Genomic DNA, 25691 nt, shown 5'->3' with positions numbered 1-25691 from the left:
AGGGTCTTAAAATACTTTTACATGGATAAAGCGCACCCATTGAGTACACCAATGATTGTTCGATCACTTGAAGTGAATAAGGACCCGTTCCGACCTCCAGAAGAGGATGAGGAACTCCTTGGTCCTAAAACACCCTATCTCAGTGCAATTGGTGCACTTATGTATCTTGCTAATGCTAGAAGGCCCGACATAGCATTTTCTGTTAATTTACTAGCAAGATATAGTTCTTCTCCTATACAGAGACATTGGAATGAGATTAAGCATATATTGCGATATTTAAAGGGAACTCTTGATATGAGTTTGTTTTATGCTAACAAAGGTAGTGCAGATCTTGTTGGTTATGCAGATGCATGTTATTTATCTTCCCCATAAAGCTCGATCTCAAACCGGTAGGGAATGCGTATGGTTGAGATTAGTGATTCATTTCATTCGAGAAAAATGTGGTTTGGAATGTGATAAAAGGTCCACAATTTTATACGAAGACAATGATGCATGCATAACCCAATGAAAGGCAGAATTTATAAAAAGAGATAGAACAAAGCACATTTCACCAAAATTATTCTACACACACGATCTTCAGAAAAATGGTGACATTGATGTGCAACAAATCCGTTCAAGTGACAATCCGACAGATTTGTTCACTAAGTCTTTGCCAACTTTAACTTTTGAGAAGATGGTATACAAGACTGGAATGCGGAGACTCAAATATTTGAAACAAGGTTCTCATCAGGGGGAGTGAAATACGCATTGTACTCTTTTTTTTCCTTACTAAGGTTTTTTCCCATATGGTTTTTCTTGTAAGGTTTTTAACGAGGCAACTAGAAATGCGTATTACTAAATATGTGTACTTTTTTTTCTTCACTAGATTTTTTCCCATTGGGGTTTTCCTAGTAAGGTTTTAACGATGCACGTTATCTTTAAATGAACATCCAAGGGGGAGTGTTATGAAAATATTATATTGTGGATGCCAATTCATTACTCCGCTATAGATAATCTTCCTGAAGAAGATTATCCATTTAGTACTATGTTGAGGTTTATCTACAAGCAGCTGATGCAGGCAGGCTGCAAGCAACTCAATGAAATGATTTGCAGCGACTTCTTATTAAACATGTAGGTTGCAAGCAGCTCATGTAGATAGCTTATAAGCAACTCAATGAAATGATTTGTAGCGGCTTCTTATTAAACAGGCAGGTTGCAAGCAGCTCATGCAGACAGTTTACAAGCACCTAAAGAAAAGTCTTGCAGCTGCTTCCTGAAAACCATCGCAGCTACTTACTTTATTCTATAAATAAAAGTTTTCAGTTCATTATGAACATTAACTTTGACAGTTGAATAAAATATTAATCTCCCTCTATACTTATATTCATTTTATTTCTTTTATAGTCTTTATTTTATAACAAACTTAAATATATTGGAGCTTCGATATAAATAATTGAAAACGTTATTAAATATCTATATTTTAAAACCAAATAAATAAAATAATTTAGAACAGCCTGTCTCCTGTTTCTTATCTTCTTTACTATAGCCTACCAGTGAACTGAAGGGAGGGACGTCAAAAGATGGCTGCTCAATCTTCTTCAAAGCATTCAATGGCTGAAGAGAAGCAAAACAGTGTCATATCAAACTGTATAATTTCACTACCCTTCTCAACCCCACCATTTGTTCAACCTCCATTCCTCAAACAACTCCCAAAATCAAATCTTCAGCTGTTAAACATGGCACAAGAAGCTTCATCAAATGCCTTTCTTCATTTTCACAACTCCATTTCCTCCACTGCTGAGAAATGTATTAAATTGCTTCATTCTGTTATTTCCCCTCATCATCCCCTTTTCAGCAAAATCCTATCTTTCTCTTCCCATTTCCAAGATTTCTGCCAGGTTCTCTCTCTCTCTCTCGCGCGCGCGCGCGCGCGCGCTTCAATTTCAGTTTATATGACACTAAAATGTTCCCTATTTTCAAGAATTAAAATTCATTTAGCTTGTTAAAAGAAAATTCAAATATGTTCAAACTATTCAAATTTTAAACTTTGATGTGATGATTTTGAGATTTTGCTTCGTATTTTACGCTGCAATGTGGCTAGAGTGGAAATAAGTATCTTATTAAAGGGAGATAGTTATTAAATTGGGGTAGAATCAATTGAAGCAATGATGAATTTTGTTAAAGCTGCATACTTTAATGCTCTAAATCTGGAGTTGGACATATGTAGAAATTGGTAAGTTTGTTTCACTAGGTTTTGTTTGATGTTAGTAGAATACCAACATCAGTTTACCATAAGTGTACATGAACACTTATAGAGCAACTTATCTGCTGTGACCAAGAAAGTTAAATTTGTTAGTAAGACGCCATAAATCTAGACTTTACACCTGAGGCCTTGAGTTAGCTTTGTAAAATAGTTAGCAGTTTCCCTCAAAGTCAAGATGGATGTATATCGGACGGCTTGATTCTAAATTAAGTGGCTGATATCTTCATTAAAGGTAGTTAGATACTTGAAAATGTGATACTTACTATAAAGCAAATCCAAGTGCTTGTCGCAAAAGTTGATATCTGTTAAGATGTATAGGCGTGCTGTTCCTCAAGGGATTGTAAGGAATTACTTATATAGAACAGTTAATGTTCTCTCTAATTGTGAATGTTAGTACATTTCTTCACAAAAGCTTCAGTTTGGCTATAGGAACTGGGAAGGAAATTTTGTGAAATGTGGATTCTATCAGTGGTTTTGTTGGACATCTTCCTGCATTTCTCTATTTTTTTTTTTAGTTTTCTTTTCAAAGTGGAAAAAGGTAATAATGACTAGAGCAGACTCTGTATGTTTCAAACTGTAAGAACTAAAAGAGCTTCAGACTATTGAGCCACTGGCTATATGCAACCACCTGTTTATAGTGGAAGTTGATTGCTTCTATGAGAAATGGTTAGCATTTGGAGAGAACCTCTCGGACAAACTAAATTTGAGACTTGAAAAGAAAACAATGAAGGTTATTCAGATTGATTATGTTTATAGTGGAAGTTGATTGCTTCTATGAGAAATGGTTAGCATTTGGAGAGAACCTCTCGGACAAACTAAATTTGAGACTTGGAAAGAAAACAATGAAGGTTATTCAGATTGATTATGTTGCTATGTGTCATTTTGGTTGACTGGCAATATGTTGTGCTTTGATTTCGAAATGACTTCAAGATATGTTTTTGACTGGCCCTGCAGTGAGTGGACAGGCTATTGCGTTGATATATTAATAGTTGACGATGTATAAAAATTGAAATGTTTTAGTTTACAAACTTCTATGCTGCCATTAAAATCTCTAGAGAATGTACATATAAGAAAAGGTCCACCTCTGGAATCTGATCCAGTTTCAACATGTGCCCTGCAGATATATTCTATTCTCATACTCGAATCAAGCTTCTGTTTGGTTATCTTAGTGTCAGCTATCCTATTTTTTTCATTATGTTCTAATAAACGTTTATCGTTAGATATGTTTCTTCTTTGTATGGTTCTATGTTCTTGTTTATAAGAAGCCTTGTGTCAGGTTCAGATCTTATGTTCTCCCTTATGCCTCTCTCTTGGAACCTCTCATTTGACTCCACCTTTCTCTATCCGCGGTCCTGAGCCAATTCCTCCACCTCTAAATCTCCTTTCTCAAACATTTAGTTTTCACCCTTTCACTCAATACATCTATCTTGTCTGATATGGCAAAATGCAATACGGGTTGATGGAATGGAATGTTATAGATGGGGCTGCCCGAGATAAAGGATTAGTTGGTTAGGTCTGGTCAGTTCGCAACCAGCTGGCAATGTACCTACTTAGCTTGCTTTTAGACCTGCTGCAGAGCTAACTGATATTGGTTTAGCAAAGGCCTCTTATTATCTCATTACGTTAAGTGTCCTTTTTCAAGTAAAAGCATTCTCATGTAAACCTTCACCCTCAGCATCAGTCTACGTTCTTTAACTTAGATCCATAAAGAAACGCCCCTTAAAATTTATTGCGTTTCAACCTCCAAATTATAATGTGGGCCAAAGGTGGTTCGCTTTGAATATTGCTTCAAATGTCAGAGTTTTCCCCTTGTACTGACATAATTAGTTGTTTTGGTGTTAGCAATGAAGGTTCCCAAGCAACAGGTGATCAACCCTAGGCTAGCACTTTTGATTTATGACTTATCACGTAACCAACACTGTATTTTTACTGCCTCTTTACATAACAATTTGTTCTTTTGATTTATTTGACAAATGATATATAAGTCCGACTAATCTCAACTGAATTTACTTGCAGGTACACTGCAGAACTTACCAGAACTTGGGTAATCTGTCCCATCACAGTTTCGCGGCTGTCTTGCCTGGTGACTCAGTTGCAGGAATTGTCGTTGCAAATGGAATTATAAATTTCTTGAACATCTACAACTCGTTGCTGGTTGCCAGGCTTGTTTTAACCTGGTTCCCAAATGCTCCTCCTGCCATTGTCAGTCCCCTCAGGTATGCTTTAAAGCTCAAAATGTTTATGCTTCAAATGACCTGCTATATATTCAAATGAAAGAATTGTCAAAGGAAAGAAATTGATAAAGTTTTAAACAGTGATTCAAAACTTAGTTCTCAAAACTCCAAGTGTCCAAAACGCATCGCCCTTGTCTTAATTCAAAAACCGATATGGAAAGTGGAAAAGAAAAAACACTAATAACTAAATTTCTATTGGTTGTCAGTAGATCCAATGCATTTATCCTCATTTTTATTTCACAAATGCTTTTTCTGTTATATTATTTTACTTTTAAGACAGTATCAGTGTGTTTTTTCTGCTGTTTGTGGCTTTGCGTTGAATGAATCAGATTGGGTAATTAAGACGGACAGTGCTATATGAATAATCCACTAGGACTTTATTCTAATAATAATTGGTAATCCACTGGAATCCTTGGGCAGATTATTACTTCTTGCCCAGTAAAAGTGGCAAGAACGTGAACTTCTACAAGCAAATCAACTGCATCAGTTGAGCTCCATGGGCCTGCTTCTTCTTTTGTTATAATATTATGGCTCAACATCATGGGAAGTATTCAGAAAAGCTCAGCTGTGTATTCTTTTCATGTGTTATTTTTAAAATTTTAGACAGGTGCTAGCTAAACTGTGGATATTGCAGTTTTCTGACGAAAAATATTTTGTTTGAAAGTCCGATGATCCAGAATTTGATTACCTTTTTCTTCATATTTTATTTGAATGAAAACCACTTAGAGAACCTGGTGTCAGTCAGCTAAGTATTGCAGAGTCAAATTACTTAAATACATTTGTGGCTTAATCCGGTGTGAAATGCATATATATATCTTTTAAAATGCTGTATTCCTTTTCAGCACTCTATGTGATCCATACTTGAACATATTCCGCGGGATTATTCCACCACTTGGAGGGACCCTGGATCTTTCGCCTATATTGGCATTTCTCGTTTTGAATGCCTTCACCAGCACTGCATCTGCACTTCCTGCTGAACTTCCGTCGACAACTAGGAGAGCATCATCAGATACTCCACCTCATGCACCAGTTTTTAATCTTACAACATCACAGAAGAAATGGATGAGGAGATTTAGTGGAAACAAGTCAAAGACTGCTGATGAAAGCTAAAGTCGGTTTCTGCTATCATTAATGAATTGAGCAAATACTTGAGTAATAAGCATTCCCTGTAGACACTACACTTTGACATTAAATATGTAAATCCAATGTTGTACTATAAAATTCAATTTATTTTTTCCTTTGAATCATATAATCATTCTATTTTCTCTTCCTTTTGGAGCTACAAGTTATTAGATTATGTAACTATCACGTGAAAATACTTTTGATGGAGTTGCAATATACGAAAGTATGCTGCCCCGACAAGCTAGTTGATGATGTATGTGAATCACTTCGTTTAAAAACTTGTCTATTTAATTAATTCTTCCATAGAAGGTAGCTAATACTCTGTAGGTTACAGGCTTACAGCATCATTCAATTCCTTTTGGCTATAACCTGTCTACTACTCTACTTAATGCAATGAGAATCTGGGTGCAGACTAGATAAGGTAAAAATGTGCATTTAGTTAAAATGCAACTACAATAACTTTCCACTAATAGGCACCCAAGGGTGTGGCCGAATATTTAATGAAGTGGATGAAAACTATGGAAAGTCAGGATTCAAATTTTAGTAGAGACAAAAAATGCTAAGTGATTTCTTAGTGGGCAAAGTTACTGAGTACCTGGGTGATGGGAGATGGTTGTATCAGGTGGAATAGTCGAGGTGCCCGCAAGTTGGCTTGGGCGGCTGTTATAAAGAAAAAATTGCACTAATGCTTTGTAGAAATAGAGAGCACTCTGAGAGTCTGAGAGATTCCAGTTTTATGCGGCAAGAATCAGATGCCAAATACACAAATACCACTTGCATGCATATCAAATTCGTTTTCCACCTTTCCTATGCCTTTGTTCATATCCATACACCACACAATATTGATCAACATAACCAGAAAGGGGCTGCCTTTCTTTCCTTATCTTCCAAAAGAATATGAACTTTTTCACTTTCTAGAAATATCCTCAATAAAAAGGGTTACTCTTCCTCTCTTTTTCCCCTACAGGGATTACTCTATTATGTTTTTTTTCTTAAACATATTAAAGGGTTACTTTTAATGCAAAGATCATAAGGGATGCGAATTCAAATCTATGAAGTCCCCCAATCCTATGGCTAGATCACTAGAAAGAGAAGATTCTGGAAACTAAGACAATTTAATAACCAATATCCCTCTCAAAGGTCTAGGTTGAGGAAGCATTGAAAACTATTTTTCAATGGAGCAGGAATCTTTAAGCAGGAGAGGCAGATTTCCTACAAATGATAGAAGGTTTTTGGCTATAGGCATTGGACTTCTGGCTGTCATCTCTCCTCTATATATTGACAGTAGAAAAAACACTACTGAACCCCACCTTGAAGAACAAACCATCAACTTCCTTCCCTATCTTCCACTGCTTTTCTTGATCACTCTCATCATGAGCATAAGTATTTCTCACCAGTTGGCTCGGTTCTCATCGTATGATCACAAGCTTCTGGCCATAGGTCTTACACTTGTTGCCATAGTCTCACCTTTGTACGTCGACAGGAGAAAGGTAGTCGATCCAGAGCTTGAAGAGCAATCACTTAGCATCTCTTCTTGCTTGCCATTGCTAATGTTGTTTCTCATCATTGCCATTGCTATGTCATGCTACTTGGACGGGAGCTTTTCCAAGTTTGATCCTTACTGGATTCATAGGGTTGGTGGTTCTTCCACTGGGATTCTCATTCTTCTGCTTGTTCTTGCATTTGTTTTGAAGTTTAAAGCTCTCTAGCATGAATAAACAAAGGGTCTAAAGATACCTTGTATCCTTCTGTTCAATGTGTTCTCCATTGCAAGAAGACGAGCAATCCTGAATTTGTTGGTCGCAACATCCATTAGATAATCCAAGATTTCATAAGCTGATTTGATAAATTTACAAGCACATAATACATTCAAAAGTGAGCAACAAGTAGATCATGATGACATGAAAGAATGACCATCCATTAATTAGCAATAAGGAGATTGTTGTTACAGTAATCAACTTGGTGTATTCTATGATCAGAAAGAAGCAAAAATGTTGAGGACAAGAGAGATACTGCTATCAAAGCAGATTTTGGCAACCATTTGCCTTGTAGCTATCATGTATGACCTGTAAAGTAAAATCTATCTCAAAAATAAGGAAGAAGAGGCTGTTCCAAAGAAAAGATTAAAAAGGCAATCTCTTTTTGTTCCAACGGGTGCTATTCTGTGAATGAGGAATCTCTAGACGTCAGTAGTGGTGAATACTTCAACAGAACTTCCACATTGTCAAACCTACTAATCTTATCTAATATTGGAGTCAGACTCAATCCGATGATCTGCACTACTGTGTTTGAGTGGCCATTGATGAATACATCTGTTATCTGCAAGAAAAAGCAAAATTTTGCAAATTACTGAACAGTCTGATTCTTATATCTCATTCCAGTTCTACACTCAGTAAAACTTCAGAAAAGAGAGTCACATATGACAATCACATTAAATCAGAGAAGATGAGATGACAATAAAATGAAGAACACACAAGAGAGAACTGGATGAGGTAAGAAACAATGCATGACTAGTTCCACTCATAGAACTACCACCTCTTTTTTAATCTGTTCTTTACCCCTTTCCCTTGTGTAAGGTATATCAGATGTATCATGATTGCAAAAAGGGGCAACTGGCCAAATTGATAAGATGCTAACTGGCTTCTACAACAACGTTGATCAAGAAATTACGATTGTGGTCATGGAAGTCTAGACCACCGAGTATCCAACTACTTCTCTCTAAAAGGATTAGCTCAAAAAACAGTTGGCACTTAAGCGGCAAAAAACAATAAGACATCATGGAGGTAGCAACTCCAAAGAACTAGATAAAATCCCAATGTCATTAACATTAGTCTAAATCCCAATATCATACTAGTGAAACAATTGCCACCATGATAAATGAGCAAGACTGCGCCTAGTTGTTTGAGTAATAATGACACAAGGATCAATCTTATTTCTGTGTCACTTTGTCAACCACATTATTTACAAGTGTTCGCTGTTATAGTTTATAAGGTCAAAAAAAGTAGATAGCAAAGATGAGGCATTAAATCTCAAGCAGCATAACAACAACAACAATTACTTTACAAAGGAATCCTAACTAAATTGCATAAAGACCGAGATTTTATGAATCAACTGGTTGGAAAAGAAACCCAAGCAGAAAGAGCAAATCAATTTAGTGAACTCAGAGAAGGTTGTGCCGCCAATTGAATCCCTGAACCATTTCTTGTTATATTGTTATAGCAGTACAGTGGTGTATATTGCATGGATATGAGCCAAGAAAATGATAATGCGTATGAAATAGGTAAACACTTAAAACAACCACAAATATTGGGTTGCACAGGTATACCTGTGTGCAGCCAAAGAGTTTGAGTAGCTTGAGAGACAAGCAGCTGTCTACAATCAGTCCTAGCTCTTCGTCAGTTATTCTACGACACCATGATAGGTCCAAATGCAGTAACTTTCTTGAACTTTTGGATAGTGAGAATGCAGTGCTGGTGCTAACCTGTCAAAGATCTCCGCCAGTCACTAACAAAGCAAATAGTACCAAAAAGAAACCAGCACTTTTTTAGGACAAAAGGCAATCAATATCTCTTTTCCTGCTCTTTAACAATTCCCCAAAAGGAACTGCTCTCTCTCTCTCTCTCCCCCCCCCCCCCTTTCTATCTACAGAGATAATGATGCTATGGTTATCTTATTCATCAATTAATTTATTATTTGACTAAGAGTCCAGGCTAACCTAACACAACCATATTGTAAGAGAAGACCACAGATGGGCAAAATGCTTGATCTATTAACAACCTCAAAAAAAATATGCTGCAGATCATATCCTAGTTATAAGTTATAACTAAAAGTAGAGGGCAACTGCAACACAATGCAAATTATGAGTGAGATTATCATCGGACTCTTAAATGCAGACCAATGGCTAAATTTTAGGTACAAACTCAGGAATTACTAGAATCTACTCCGTAGCTCAACAACTGATAGAAACTAGGAATATCACTGGGCTTAATAAGCATATTTGAGAGCGGAGTCGATACTCTTGCATGATTATGTATACCTTAGAACAATTATTCAGTGAAAGATCTTCCAAACATGCTCCAGAAGCTTCCAGAAATGCAGCAATACCTTCATCACTAACATGCAAAGTGTATATTAGATTGGAACTTGTATAACAAAGAAAACCACAAAATGATGCTGCCAACAGAATTTAGATCATCCGTATAAGAACTGCCACAATGCTCAAAAATTACATTAAAAGCTCTCCTATGTCGGAAACAAACAGTACAGCTTCTGCTGGTAATTCAAGAAAATATAGCAAGCAGCTCTTCAAGTAATCCATTGGATCAAAGATCAGGTATAACATTATCATGATGACACAATTTATCACTTAGAATAGTCATCATCATACTAAATTTTTAAGATATACAGAGTCATGTGTCATGGAGTCAATTCACCGGGTTTAACCATGATAACAGAGTGAATTACTAGTTCACTCATGGTAGATGTTACTGAAAAAGGGGGAGCAAATAAACCACAAAGTGGCATATACAATGCACAATGGGAACAAATAAACCTTATATTGATGACTGAGAAATAAGTCCTAGGCAAATCCTTAGGACCAACCACAGCCTCCGAAACTCGCAGATAATGGGCCGCCCATCTACCCTTCTCCGCTTAATACCCGGCTTAGTTCGCATGACGTAGAGCTCAAGCCTGTGAGCTAAGCCACAGCCACTCAATCTTTGCCACTTGAAGTAAGCCCTTTACACTTATCTATTAAGTGGTAATTATTCTATTTTAGTTTGAGAGCCTGACATTAAATCTAATATGGAGGCATAATATGGCCAACTTAATAACCAAGTACAGGGACCTTTCACTTGGACCTCTCCCATACAATCATTCTCTTGGCCACTGAAAAATGCTAAGTGTCTCTCACTTTTCACCGTTACATTGATCACAAGAAAGTCCAAAAGGAATTCATCAAAGTTAAACATAGGATAATAATGAGTTGTGCTCAACCTTAATTGCCTAACAGCTACCCCCACTTCCCAACGGAGTGTCAGAACAAAGAAATAACTAGGTTAATTTCAATAGCAATGACAGCATGTATCACTGGCAAGGATTCCAGATGTCTGAAGGAGCATGTGTAAAAGATCCCTCAAGATAGCACTACCTCTGTGCTGAAACCAATCTAGTCCTTCTCAGCGGTCAGCTCTCTATCCGAGCTTCACTACTTAAAAGGCTTAAGAGGTTTCTGACAATCATGATGCAAGTCAAATGCGCAGGGTAGACATGTTCAATATATCATGTCGACTGCTTGTCTGCAGGACAAATCTACGCATGTCCCCCACAACACATGACTGCAGCAAGTCAAAGTATGGTAAATTTCAGGACACTGATATCTTCTTGGTTTCCTTCCTTTAAGGTAAAGTCCAATTTCTCTTAAGAGATTTTAAAGATGCTTCTGATATCGAAAAAGGAAAGGAAAAAGAACATGATCCACAAATATGTATTAAAGAAGTAAATTGATGGCCACAATACAAAAATACTATTTCTTGTTTTGTTCTAAGCTTATTTGATATAGAAGTAACATCTAAAAGTTGCTACTCATATTTGTTTATTCCTCTTAGGAGTGTGGGACGGAGAGAACTTAATTTGTGGTGACTTAGTAAAATGCTCGCTGACAAAAGCTTAGTGAAGGAGCCATCACTATTGTCATCAAATATGGCAGCATAATTGAACTTTCAAGAAGCAAACTGGATATCAGGACCAAACCTGAAACTATTACGGCAAAGTTTGAGTCTTCGAATTGATCGACAACCATTTGCAAGAAATTGTAGTCCCACATCTGTCAATTTATTCAAGTTTGAAATATCTAATGAATGCAAATTAGCACATGTATCTCCAATGAACTTCAGAGATTGATCTGTCAGATTCCTGCATCCAGAACAATGAGGTTAAAAGACTAAATTAAATCTAAATGCTATGAGCCTTTAAACATTTAAATATTAACCAACTGTGCCATTGTAAATCAAGATGTGGAAGTAATATGTACTTACTGGCAGTCAGCAAAATCAAGCTCTTTGAAATTTTGAGCACGTGCTGTAAGTAACTCGCTTACAAACTGATCACATATGCTATGAATTCCAGCTACTGACAACACTTCCAAGTGCTCCAACTTCTCCAGTGCAGGTAATATAAGCATCGCATCTATGCTCTCACAGTCATCTATATAGAGCTCCTTGAGCATTGATCCCAACGAGTTGGCTGCAATATCAATACTAGTGTGGGTCAAAAGGGAGCATTGACCCAAATCAATGGATTGTAGAGAAGGTGCTGATGTGACAAGTATTTCCATCGTCATATCAGACATCCGACAGGCACCCCTTAGCGACAAGATGGCTAAATTAGGCAAGCTATTTGAAGCCGGAGCTATGGTTTTACCCAACACAAGATCAAGTGTAGGTTGTCCACATAGATCTAGTTGAAGCACCTGCTTCCAGGCCATATAGGTATAAGAATTATATCAGCTTCCAGAATCATCAAAGAAAGTAATAGCAGTAGTAGTAACGACAACAATAACAACAATTTTGCATATAATATCATCTCCCAGAGACTAGGTAGAAAGAAGAAAGTAGAAAAAATTATGCAGACTGATAAAACAACATAAGTGAAAATAAAGGCTTGCTTGGAAATGCATGAGGTCACACTTCAAAATTTATCAGTAAGAATGAGGACGTCAACTTGAAAAGTAACTTCTACCAAAATCATATATATCAGCAGTGAGGAAAAAAAAAACAACTAAATCCTGTGCTACATAATGTTGAAATATATACATTACTGCTTTCGGGTTAGCGTGAGCTACATCACACATACAACAACAACAACAACAACCCAGTAAAATCCCACCAAGTGAGCTACATCACACATGCTTTTCTCAATTTATCTCCTTTTAAGAATAGTGAGAAATAATGTACTATCTCTCTCTACCTCAAAAAGAAAAATAATGGAGTTTAATAAGGTCATTATATGGAAAAACTGCTCGGGCAACTCTTTTAGTGTCCACACTCCACCGGAAAAGATTCTTCATAAAGGTTCAACTAACCACTTCACCAACTAAGCTAACTTCTTCATTGAAATTTACTGCGGCCCTCCATGTTGCAACAAGAACTCGGCGTTACTGGGAGAAGATAGTATAAAACTTGACTGAGGCAGTAGCCCTAGTCAGCTCTTTAGCACTCACAGGAAGAAGGCACAAAAGAGTTGCTTCAATAATTATTCAAGCATAAAGGACTAGGGCCAGCCCCTCTGGACCTCATACAGTTGCTAAAGAAGAGGATGAGGAAAATATGCAGGAGTCAGGACTACCCAATGAATAATGGTATTATTACAAATGCACCAAACGGGCACCCTATACAGATAAGACAAAAATAACCTATTGTAAACACCTTTGCTGAAGATCTGAAGCCCTCTCCCCTCTGCCATCCCCACACGTCAGCACAAACAGAAGGGTTTTTACAAATTCATACAATAACAAAGTATTTCAGAAAACAGGTTTACGAACCATCTAAAACAAAAGTATATCCCAACCAGGAAACTCAGTTTAAAGCAGAAGTAAAAGCTCAGCAGCTATTAATCATGCAAATGACACCAAATGCATCCTCCTCTAAATGAGTTCATACCTTCATGTTGAATTGTCAGCCAATTCTCTCAATTCAAATAGAAGAATTTTTGTGAATCTATAAAATTATAAAGATTTTGAGATTTACAAGCGTAGGAAACATTAAAAACAAAAGTACATACCAAACTGAGAACACAATAAAAAGCAAAGCAAGAGCTCGGCAAATATTTATCATCAGATGGCACTATTCTGTTGTTCTACTTACATGCTCTGTTAGCCCTTTACCGATCTCTGCGATTAACAGTGGAAGAAAAGTTTGTATGTCAACTGAAAATCAACTCTTAATGCTAAGAATTATCTACTGTATCTTGTCCCCTGTGGTTGGAAACTTATGCCATTCAAGTAGTAGAAAGAATGAATGTGTTGCTAAATACCCTTGCGTCCTTGACTGCTGCTTAGTTTTGTCCTAGCCTTATTGGTGGCATGTAACAATAGGATTACTCCAATTATCCAACTGTATAATACTACAAATCACACTCTAATTCGACCCTCTAGTACCCTAATCATAATTTGGCAGAAATATTTCAGAGAATAACATATGGCACATTGACAGAGAACAAAAAAACTAATACTTAAAATGATAAAGTATAGATTACCATCAAGTTTCTTCTATCAAAGTCTCGAAATGATTTGCAAAAATGCTCTTCTGTTAACCACGAACAGTCCTTTATGCAAATTTGCGTTGGTGATCCTTGAACAAGAAGGTCCAACATATGAGAATTCATTTTCCTGGAATGGCAGAGCAATTCAGTCAATCTTCGTCTCAAGATATCAGGGACGCCTTTGAGAGAAACTATTGATTCAGAATTTTCTGCAAGGGCTTTCAAGGAAAGATCTAGCAGTGAAGGAATCACACGAGGAAAACTTTTATTCTCAGGATGTCGAGATGCTTCCCATGTAACCAATTTCTCATCCTTTCGTCGAGGTATACGCTCCGTAATACTCTTCAGTGCAGTAGAAAAGGGATTGGGGGTGTTCCCCGGATCTTTAACAGTTTCCAAAGCTGGTAATTTCTTTTCCAGACTAGAAGACCCTTCACGCGGAGCATCATAGCGTGCAAAGCGATGAGCCTTTTTCCTTAATGCAATTTTATCTCTTTCTGCACGTTCAGCCATCAACCTTCTTCTAACGTCAAAATTTTCTAGAGGTAACACGTCAACATTTTGTCTAGGCTGGACGGATCCTAACTGTAGCACTGCTGGAGCAGCCTGCTCCTCCTCCTGCTTCCTGTGTTGCAAGTCCAACTCCATTGGCGAGGTTGCAAGTGACAACCAAGACTTTTCAGCCTTAGCCTTCCCCTTTTCTTCTCTGGTGTATCTCCTCTCACCACCCAATGAACTACTTCCACCAATATCCTGGTCCTTGTCCATCACTCCAGAGGCATTAGAAGGCGTTATTTCCTCAATTTGCTTCGCATTTCCCTTGTCTGTTCCCTTATTAACTCTTTCCTCCACACGATCACTCTCATCAGAACTAATCTCATTTAATTCAACAGTGCTCTGAGTATACTCCTGCAGACCAACTAAAGTACTCCCATCACCCGCTTCCCAAACCGGAATATTAAGATCAAATCCCAATTCATTTCCCTCAATACCATTCCCTATGTTCCCATTTAACACTTGAATACCATTGTGAGACTCTTCAACTAAACTGAAAAGTCCACTTTCTTGGCACCCAACAGTGAATTCTCCAGCATCCACTGCCCCATTCTTGATCCTTCCCCCTTCCAAAATGTCAATAGCCATTTCACCTATATACCCAATACTTCCATCAAATTTCCCGCAAACTGCGCTTTCGCTTTTACCCTCTAGAGGCTGATCAATCTTAACCTTTTCCAAAGCAAAATTCTCATCAATGTCTTTGAGAGAACCAAAAATTTCATCAACTTCTTCAACAAGCCTAACTTTTTTAAACACTAGGCTCCCTTCCACTTCACCACTAACCCTCTTCATCCCAATCCCATCACTCAAAGTCAGGCCCTCCCCATTTCTTTGATTCCCACTCAATCGCTCCATCCCAACCCAATCACTCAAATTCATACCCTCTCCCCCATTTCTTTGATTCCCACTCAATGCCTCCATCACAAACCAATACAGAAACTCAAAAATCCAGAAACCCAAAAACCCAAAAGTGCAATCAAACCCAAAACCCCAGAAAAAATTCAAGGGTTTTGATCAGACAAAAAGTACAGAGAACAAATAAACGAATTATGAACAAAAGATCAATTATAAAATTGCCAATTCAAACTCACACAAAAAGAATCAAGAAACAAGAGAGAATCAAGAAATCATACAAAAAGGATGATAATTGTGTTTATTCTGGAGAAAATGGGGGGTATTTATATTAATATAATGGTGAGAAGTAAGTAGTTGAAGTGTGAACAATAGCAAATGCACTTAAGTAATATAATCTGTAGAATCCTATTAACAATTGTCATTTGAGGAAGATTATTGTATTGAGTTGCAGATAATTGTTGAAAGTTTTATACATATCGATAAAACCAAGAAATTTACAAAGCATTTTCCTCACAAAGAAAAAAAAGTCGTCTTCCATTGTTAGACCAGGGCGCGTTGATAAAGCTCTTTCCGCCTTTACTATATATATACGTTTTTGTTGTACGTAAGTACTATTTTTAAATTTATTTTTACAAAAATAAACAAATTACTCCGTACTATTAGCAGTGGATTAATTAATATTATTTTTCTGGAATTAATTAATATGAAACGTGTTCAAATTTCTTGGAAATTACTTTGGAGAAAATGGATTGAGATTTTTATTAATCCTATATAAAAGTGACTACAGTAATTTGAGGAAAAAAAACTATACTTGTGAACACTAATTTTTGGAGCATGTAACTACATACTTATAGTGTATGGAGATAATATTACGAGCGTGTAATTAATATACATAGTGCGTTTAATGATTCTCATTTTATTGTTATGTTTAATTAAAGAAGAAGATTAAAAGTGGCCAAAGCCAGACAAGAGAATCGAGAATAACGAATTAGTTGGTGAAACCGGATCAGAAAGTTATGAATATTTTAAATCTTTAAGTATGTTACACTAGATTCACTTTTGTGTTATGTGTAAATGTAATAAGTAATGCCTTGCAAGATAATATCAGGAAAAAAAAATATTTACACCTACCACATTTATCAGTTTAGTAAATTTAACTATAGAAGGAACATTAAGCACAATCTAATATGAGGATTTTATATTTATTAAATAATTTGAATTTAGAAAATACTGCCAGATAAATACTACTTTTATTAATTTAAATACTTATTATAGTATGATTTAAAGTGTTTTAGTACAAATTTGAATGCAACCTTTTTCATTTTCTTATACTTTTATTTATCATCACGTACAAATTACGTGTTAATCTCACGCAGTATTATATTCCGTAAAAGTTGATTGAGAATGTTAGTAGTTTTATAAAAGTAACTAGATCAATTTGAGGAAAAAAATTATACTAGTGAACCTAGTTTTAGGAGCATGTAACAATATATATATATATATATATATATATATATATATATATATATATATATATATATAGTGTATGAAAACAATATCATGATCGTGTAATCACGTATATATACTATGTCTAGAGATTCTCATTAATTGTGCCCATGTGTCTAATTAAAGAAAAAAATGAAAGTGAATGAAGTCAGATCAGAGAGTCAAAGAACATTGATTAGTTAGTGAGGCCAGATCAGAAAATAAAAAATTATTGGTAAGTTGGTGAAGCCACATCAGAGAGTAAAAATAATTGGTTAGTTGGTAAAGCCGGATAAGGAAGTCACTAATCACAGATAATTCAAATTTTTAAGGAACTAATCACATGATTCAAATTTTTAAGATGTTCGTTCTTTCTTTCTAGTTGAAGAGGTGTTAAATTATTTTTTTTCCTACTCTTTTTAGCAACAACAACACAATAACAAAACCAGTTTAATCTCATAAATGGGATCTGGAAGGGTAGTGTATATACAAACCTTACCCCTACCTTATAGAGATAGAGAAACTGTTTTCGATAGACCCCCGACTCAAGGAACAATGGAGATAAAGCAACCAAGTAGCAAAGAATAGTAACAATAATGTAATATTGTAACGGGCGTGAATGCCACAACATGTAATAATAAAGAACCATGAATAAGAAATTACAAAAATAGATCTAGTACTACTGGTAAGCTTAGGAGGAACACACTACTATTTGTCAATCTACAACCCTAATCTTCGACCTTCACACCTTCCTATCGTGGGTCATATCCTCGGTAAGCTGAAGCAATAACATGTCCTGTCTAATTACCTCTCCCCAATAATTCTTAGGCTTATACTCTTTTTAGCAATGCATATATATTACGTGTTAATTGATCATGATAAATATATAAAATTGACTATAATAAATTGAGAAACATTATATGTAACAATCCAACCCATAAGTGATTGTTTGCTTTGGGCCTAGGACCGCATATTCTAAAAAGGAAAAAATTATGCGATACAACAAACATATATATTGTATTTATAATTCGTAACTATACTTCCAGAAAATAATCATTCATAGGTATATTTAAATTTTATAGCAAATCCACATATATTACTTAAACAAGAGATCAATTGTTTTGAACTGAAATAAGAGAGCAACAAGCTCTCATAGTTTAATTGGTTAGAGCGCCCACTTTGTAACGACCCGACCGGCCGTTTTGAGCTCTAGCGCATCGTTCGGCGGTTTGAGGCCTTTAGTAGCTTCACTTCAGGTATTATGACTTGTACATGTGGTCGGAGTTGAATTTCGGGAAGTTCGGGATTAGTTTTGAAAAAAAATTCTAATTTCGGAAGCTTTAAATAGGAAGAATTGGCTAAGGTGTGACTTTTGAGTAAACGACCTCAGAATCGGAATTTGAAGGTTCCAATAGGTTCGTATGATGATTTCGGACTTGGGTTTATGTTCGGGTTGAGTATCGGATCACCCGGGAGCGTTTCAGCGCTTATTATGGAAGGTTGGTATTCTAAAAGTTTAAGAAATTCTTAAGTTTGACTTATAGTGAATTTTAATGTTATCGATATCCGTTTGGGATTCCGAGCCTTGAATACCTTCGTTATGTCATTTATGGCTTGTGTGCAAAATTTGGGGTCAATCAGACTTGATTTGATAGGCTTCGACGTCGAATGTAGAAATTGAAGTTCTAAAGTTCATTAAGCTTTAATTGGGGTGCGATTCGTAGTTTTGATGTTGTTTGATGTGATTTGAGTCCTCGAGCAGGTTCATGTCATGTATTGGGACTGGTTGGTATAATTGGACGGGGTCTCAGGGGCCTCAGGTGTGATTCGGGGTGATTTCGGACCAAGTTTGGCTGAGTTGCTGCTGTTAATGTCTGGTATCTGGTTTTGTTCTTCGCGAACGCGAAGGTGTTCACGCGTTCGCGAAGAAGGATCTGTTGGTTGCTGACTTTTGTGCTACGCGTTCCCGACTGGGGCTTCGCGTTCGCGTTAGGTAAAAGGTGAAGCTACTCGTTCGCGATTGGGACATCGCGTTCTCAAAAGGGAATCTGGGCTGGTGAGAATTTTAGCCTTCGCGTTCGCTAAGAGTGAACCGCGTTCGCGAAGGTTCGCCTGGTAAAGCATCGCGTTCGCGAGATGTGACTCGCATTCGCGAAAGGCATTTTTTGAGCTGGAGCTGGTATTGCTTTGTGAACGCGATAGACTTGCCGCGTTCGCGAAGAAGGTCGCATAGGCAGTGTATAAGATAGCAAAAACGGGGTTTGGCTCATTTTATCTCAAATCTTCCATGGGAGCCGAGCTTGGGGCGATTTTGGAGGAGCTTCTTCATCACCCATCACAAGGTAAGTGATTCTCACCTATTACAAATTAAATACATGGTTTATATATGGATTTAAACATGAAAATTAGTAAAAATTTGAAATTTTAGTAGAAAACCTAGAATTTGATATTTTTGGATTTTGATCACGAAGTTGGAAATGGAATTAGGAATAAATCATATATTTGAGTTCGTGGTGTTATGGGTAAAGTTTATCTTCGAAATCTTTCGAAATCCGGGCACGTGAGCTCAAGGGTTGATTTTATCGACTTTTCGTGCGGAGTTGGAAATTGTTTAAAATGATTAATTGTGGGTATTAGAATATATTCTGATGGGTTTGCACATTTGTTGAATAGTTTTGGATCGTCGGGCATTGGTTTGAGGTGTTATAGAGGTTTTGGAGCCGGTTATGGAACTTCGGAGCGAGATAAGTCTCATGTCTAACCTTGTGAGGGAAAAACTACCCCTAGGTGATTTTTATTGTTATGTGCAACTAGTTGTGGGTGCTACGTACGCACGATGTGACGAGAGTCCGTGCGTAGCTAAAGCATGTTTATGTCCGGGTAGACTTAGGATCTTATCATGTAATATTTGAATTTTTTGAATTCATTTTGCTGGCTTATTTAATTGAAGTTATAATTGAAATCGATTTAGAAATAAACATATGTACAATAGGCCAAGCCTTAACACTTTGAATTTTGGGCGAGTTATTCGAGGAATGGTAAAGATTATATTCATATTAAGTTCATGTGTTGTATTGTAAACACGTATCTCGTAATTCGGTAACTTCCTTCATTTTCTTGTGGAGCAGGCCGAACGCCTGGCAGTATATAGATGCATCTATAGATCGTACTGCACGTCCCTCGGCAGTGTACATGTTATTCTGGATCGGGCCGAACGATCTCGGCAGTATCGTGCGTAAATCGCTAGTAGTCCGAATATTCACGAGCTAATGTTTCCACTGATGCCCGACTCTTTATATGGTATTCCTTATTTATTTGATATTGGTACTTGACATTTATTAGATGTTAATATAGAATACGAGATTTAGAAATTCATGCTCTAAAGGAAATATTTGGAAGATTATGTAACTTACAGATTTACTCCATTATTGCCATATGCTTCATACCTGCTCATGTTTTATTATATTGATTTATTGTACCTTTAGTAAGTGTCGATGTCGACCCCTCATCACTACTTATCCGGGTTAGGCTAAATACTTACTGGGTACGCATTGATTTACGTACTCGTGCTGCACTTCTGCACTAAATGTGCAGGATCTGACAGGTTCATTTGATGATCATCCTGACGCGTAGGCGCACCTGTTGAGGAGACTTTATGTGAGCTGCATTCCAGGCTATGCATCGCAGTCTACCGAGTCTCCATTGTACTATTCATTTTATTCTGTCTTATTACATTCGGACAATTGTTGCATTATTATTGTACTCCTTAGAAATTTCGCTCATGCACTTGTGACACCGATTTTGAGAGTTTCCTTCGGGTTATTCAGTGTTGTGGTTCGTGTAAACATTTTTATTTACCTTGTAAATTCTATTTTATACTGTTCAATTAAGGAAAATTACGATTTCAAAATATTAAAAATGAGTAATTAAATTGGTAAATCACCGTTGGCTTGCCTGACGGCGGCGTTAGACGCCATCACGACCTATTTTTTGTTGGTTGTATTCATTGCGTAAACGAATACAGTCGATACAGGTTGGTTCCTTTGTATACACCTCTATATTTCGCATTGTTATATTCATTACGCGAATGAATATTGTTGATACAGGTTGTGTTCGTTTGGCAAACGAATAAATAAAGTTTATACAAGTTGTATTCGTTGCGCGAACAAATACAATTGATACATGCTGTAATATAAGTGATACAAGCTGATGACAATTGAAGAATAGCTACGAATGATAATTAGACAAACTATAATTATTTATAATAATTAGGCTCTAAATTGTAGTATTTTATGAAAATTTCTCAAAAACGAAAACTGTCACTAAGGTCTTAGGTTTGCTTCCATATATATTTAACATACATACACCTCCTTTTTAGAGAATCGACACGTATAGCGGCTCTAATACAATATATAACAACTCAATTTACTAGTAATATTATTCGTTTGAGGCCTAGGTCAGTAAAATTTTAAATTACGCAACTAGGGTATAAAGTTTGCTTTCTTAGGTGAGATTTGAGATTGGCTTATGCTGTCACGCCATACTATTTGAGCACTAATTTTAAGAGTGTAACGTATATGTAATGTTTTTAGATAAGCCACGTATATATATATACTAGTTACGATTAGCCGCGGGCATAGCCCAATAGCATCAACTATATCCAAGAAAGCATCAGCTGTCATAGGTAAATGGGAACAAAATACATATAATCAGTTCATGTATAGACGCAACCACCCAAAAGTTTTGCAGTTAACAAAAATGAGCACTGATCAAGAGTTTACAGTGTCTAAATGAAGATTTATCTCTTCTTGTGTTTATATTTATGAAGTTGGTGCAAGAGTTATGAGGAGTGAGGTTAGCGTAGAATTCAATTCCAATTTCCGGACCATATGGAACATTGGTCACCGTCTCGTCATGATCGTTCTTATAAAATATGAGCAGGCCAATATGGGAATTTCTTCTCCTCTGCTTCAGTGAGAAATAAAGAACCAAAAGTTGATGTATGTCATATCTCTAAGACATGAGTCTTCAGTGAGCAGTATGGCATTTTTTCTGGTCTCCTTTACAACCTTTTCCTTGACTCTCTGATCATTCCTAGGGTAATAAAAAAATGAAAGAGCTTACAGTTAAAGATGGTTTAAAAAACAAATAAGCTGCCGATTTTTTCTTATCAAGAACCAAGTGTTGTAACTGAAAACATAAAAGAATTTCAGCAGTTGAGCAAGAATGCCGAAGAATTCCTGGTGTTAAATGAATATATTTTTGATCTGTACAGATTCAGTTCAGCAAAATATAAAATAATTGAAACATAAGGCCAGGCATATATGACTTGCCCCTTATCAAGTAAGATCTTGAGTAGCTTGAGAGTCTGAGGAAGAGGAGCAGTACCATCAGCTGTTGAAAAATAAATAATTTTGTCATCACATGTTAGCTAAAAAACAACACATAAATTCAAATTGAAATTTGAATTGTAGAGCAGATATATGTTTAGACTTAAATTATCAGAATCAAAACCAGGAGAAGCTCTATGATCTTACATGTTCTTACGTGGCAAGTAAAGAATCTTGAATGTCAATTTGTCCCTAAAAAGTTCACTAATTATTTGAATAGCCAATACAGTGTTCATCCTACCCTTAACAACGTTCAAACTTTCTCGGCAGCAAGTTGATGACTAGTTATTCTATTGTCACAATTTTAGTTCTCTCATTAAGCATATCAATGTATATTGTAAACTAAAAATGATTAACCAGGTAACATTCTTCCTTGAACTGTATCACACAGAATTTAGAATAAATACAGATGTCAATATTTAGATTCATATGCTAGCTTAATCTGATGTACCTGGGGAATTTAGATTCGTGCTCCTTCTGCAACCATTGACGTTTCTCTTTTTTTTTTTTTTTTTTTATCGGAGGTAGAATCAACAGTTTTTTCGAGCCTCGTCATCTCCGTATAGTCAGAAACACAGACATCTACCAAAAAATGAGTGAAACTCGAGGAACAAAAATTACAAAGAATAATTTTAGGCAAAAGCAAAATGAAACCCAAATGAAATTACTTAAAAGACTCTTCAATTGGCAATAGAAATAGAAGCAAAGGTACAGCTCATACAAGCAAAGCAAAAATCAGAACTAAATTTTCAGAAGAAGAGACCAAATTCCCTAAAAAATCAGCACTAAGTTAAGCTTGAATGAAGTCTTTTTAATAGCATCTGTACTTACGCGTGGCCAAGCTTGCTGATAAAGTGAGCCCTCTACCAACATTTTGTATGCACACACTTAGTTTACCGTGTAAGATGATTAATTCTTTGAAAAAAGATGGGGCCCGCTTTATTTATAATTCATCTAATATTATATATCTACACCTCACGCGCTCCATATGCAGTCATTCTGAAATTTCGCTCCTTTAAATATGATATTTATTTCCTTTGGGATTTTTTTGAAGATGGACTCTAACACAAGATTTCTTTTATAACAAAAAGGTTGTATTATTATTCTAATATTTAAAGGAAGAATTAACCTATATAGCACCTATCCAACAACTTAAACAAAAAATAGCCAAAACTTTTGTTAGTCTATGTCTTCCATTTCAAATTTCATGGGAAGCATCAGCTTCATGAATTAGCACCATGAATCATGAATGAATATTATAGGTACTTTTCGTATATCACTTTGATCTACACTGAGCAGACCCACTTTGGTGATTATTTATTTGACTGAGTATAGAAGAATCCCAAAATGAATTATAACAGGAGTTGAGACATAGCTCCATAATTTCAAAACAACAATGAATTTCTCTGCTACCCTCAAATGAAAAGAGAGTAAAAGAATAAGAACCAATCTAAGTATTTGGAAGAACAAAGATGAATAGAATCATAATCCTACTTAGGACAAATAAATCAATAAAGCATTTGAAGAAAGTCAAATAAAAAAAGTTAATTCCGACAGTTTTTCCTTATTGAAGCAAAATTCCTTGAAATAGCGTAAGTAAGGAAGCAAATCAAAGTGATATTAAATAAACAAAGAAACATCCACAGAGACTATCAATAAAAATTAATGCGAGAAGAACTGAAAATTCATATTAATCAGTGATTGACATACCAAGTTAAACTATCATAAACCGCAAAAGAGCAGAGCGCGAGAAATAGGAAATTAGACATGAATTTTTGACACAAATTCATGCTTTTTGTAACCCATGAAGGAAAAGAAAAAACAAAGAAGGTCAGTGCAATAAACATCATATTTGAAGCTTAATTTACTGAGTCAAAATCAAATTAAGACAGTCCACAAACATCCGTAGTTTCTTTCGGACAATTTATCAAATACCCCTGATGCATGTCCGGATGTGGTATCTAAATAATACATTGAAATCGATTCTTACTGCACTTTTGAAGAGTTGAAAGAAATGATGAAGTATTCCGTCATTCATATAAAATAGAAGCATTACCTTGAAATTGTCGGAGCAGCAGTCACTATAACCCCTGATTAGCAAAGACTGTGTTCTTCAGAGAAACCCGATATCAAAACCAACCAAAATACCAAAAGAAGATCTTTCAAACCAGTGGACACCGCAGCCAAAGTCCGAAATTCGCAGAGAAAAAGCTAAAGCAATCCAAACGAAAATAGAGAGCAGCAGCTAACGGAGAGGTTTTGACCAATATTGTTGCTTCGAGCGAGTGTAGATCTATTTTGGTCCCTCAAATATAACGCTGAACATATTTAGTCTCTTAATTATGCTAAAGTGGAGCACCTTTAATTTTACCGATACAATATATTCAAAAACTAACGGTATTACCCAACTCTGATTCATAAAGCAAATCTTCTGCTCTAAAGCAAAATATTCCCTCTTATTTTATTGGATAACGCAAATTATCACTTTAATTCCTCATTTTTAGATAATTTCTCTTGAAAATATTCCATTATGTACTAGTTTTCAATGAGAAAATGACACTGTATAACTGCTGTTAAAATAATAGCCAAAAAAATATATAAAATTTATAAATTATTTTGTGTATATATATACATTTAAAAATTTCGGTTGATTTTTCCAAAAAAAAAAAGTTAAAATTTAAAAAAAATAGAGCTGCCAGGATCACTTCTAGGCATATTATTGAAGCAAACGAATAACCAGGTTGTATTATCATTTTTAGCTCGTGCCAAAAACTATTTACATATGATAGCGGAATAAGTATATAAAGTTGGTATTTTTTTGTATATTAACATACAAAAAAAAATTAAAAAGTAATATATATATATATATATATATATATATATATATCAAAATATACAAATTTTATACATTTTTCGATTATTATTTTTATAGCGGCTATACAATGTCATTTTCTCATTGAAAACTGGCACAAAAGGAGATATTTTCAAGGTCGAAATTTTAGAAGACATTATCTAAAAATGAGAAATTAAAGTGATAATTTGCGTTATCCAATAAAAAAAGAGGCAACTTTTGCTTCAGAGCAGAAGATTTGTTTCATGAATCAGAGTTGGGTAACACCGTTAGTTTTTGAACACATTGTGTGAGTGAGACTAAAGGTGCTCCACTTTAGCATACTTAAGGGACTAAATATGTTCAGGGCTATATTTGAGGGACCAAAATAGACCTACCCTCAAAGATAATGGACAATATTGGTCAAAACCTCTGTCAGTGAGACTAAAGATGCTCCACTTTAGCATACTTAAGGGACTAAATATGCTCAGGGTTATATTTAAGGGACCAAAATAGATCTACCCTCAAAGATAATGGACAATATTGGTCAAAATCTCGCTAACGGATAAAGCAAAAGTAAAAGCGGCGACCGCCCAGGAGAATAGCCACGAAATTACCAAGTAATCCTTCATCCAACAATTGAAATGACCAAAATGTCCCTTGTGCAAGCAGGGATGTCAACGAAGACCTCCCTGATTCACCTGCTCCTACCA

At 35.9% G+C, this 25691-nt stretch overlaps 3 protein-coding genes and 1 long non-coding RNA gene across 4 annotated transcripts; 2 read left to right on the top strand and 2 right to left on the bottom strand.

The window, feature by feature from the left end:
- Positions 1-1482: 1482 nt before the first annotated feature.
- Positions 1483-5720, top strand: LOC104094824 (ylmG homolog protein 2, chloroplastic). Its single transcript, XM_009600819.4, has 3 exons — positions 1483-1877; positions 4259-4458; positions 5319-5720. Exons 1-3 carry the CDS (start codon positions 1560-1562, stop codon positions 5584-5586), a joined length of 786 nt encoding a protein of 261 aa, XP_009599114.1. The 5' UTR covers positions 1483-1559; the 3' UTR covers positions 5587-5720.
- Positions 5721-6531: 811 nt separating this feature from the next.
- Positions 6532-7354, top strand: LOC104094826 (uncharacterized). The gene has a single exon (XM_009600822.4). The coding sequence runs from the start codon at positions 6774-6776 to the stop codon at positions 7305-7307; it is 534 nt and encodes a 177-aa protein (XP_009599117.1). The 5' UTR covers positions 6532-6773; the 3' UTR covers positions 7308-7354.
- A 141-nt stretch (positions 7355-7495) lies between these two features.
- On the bottom strand, positions 7496-15836 carry LOC104094825 (uncharacterized). Its single transcript, XM_009600820.2, has 6 exons — positions 13855-15836; positions 11637-12070; positions 11353-11514; positions 9635-9710; positions 8924-9079; positions 7496-7917 (listed from the first exon to the last, which is right to left on the bottom strand). The coding sequence occupies exons 1-6, from the start codon at positions 15337-15339 to the stop codon at positions 7756-7758; spliced, it is 2475 nt and encodes an 824-aa protein (XP_009599115.1). The 5' UTR covers positions 15340-15836; the 3' UTR covers positions 7496-7755.
- Positions 15837-21460: 5624 nt separating this feature from the next.
- LOC117276427 (uncharacterized) lies at positions 21461-24435 on the bottom strand. Its single transcript, XR_011410533.1, has 2 exons — positions 22092-24435; positions 21461-21852 (listed from the first exon to the last, which is right to left on the bottom strand). It is a non-coding gene; the product is annotated as an uncharacterized lncRNA (long non-coding RNA).
- Between the last annotated feature and the right edge of the window lie 1256 nt (positions 24436-25691).

Source organism: Nicotiana tomentosiformis, chromosome 8 (genome assembly GCF_000390325.3).
Source record: "Nicotiana tomentosiformis chromosome 8, ASM39032v3, whole genome shotgun sequence".
In the NCBI taxonomy this organism is placed as follows: domain Eukaryota; kingdom Viridiplantae; phylum Streptophyta; class Magnoliopsida; order Solanales; family Solanaceae; genus Nicotiana; species Nicotiana tomentosiformis.
This window is presented reverse-complemented; position numbering and strand designations above follow the sequence as displayed.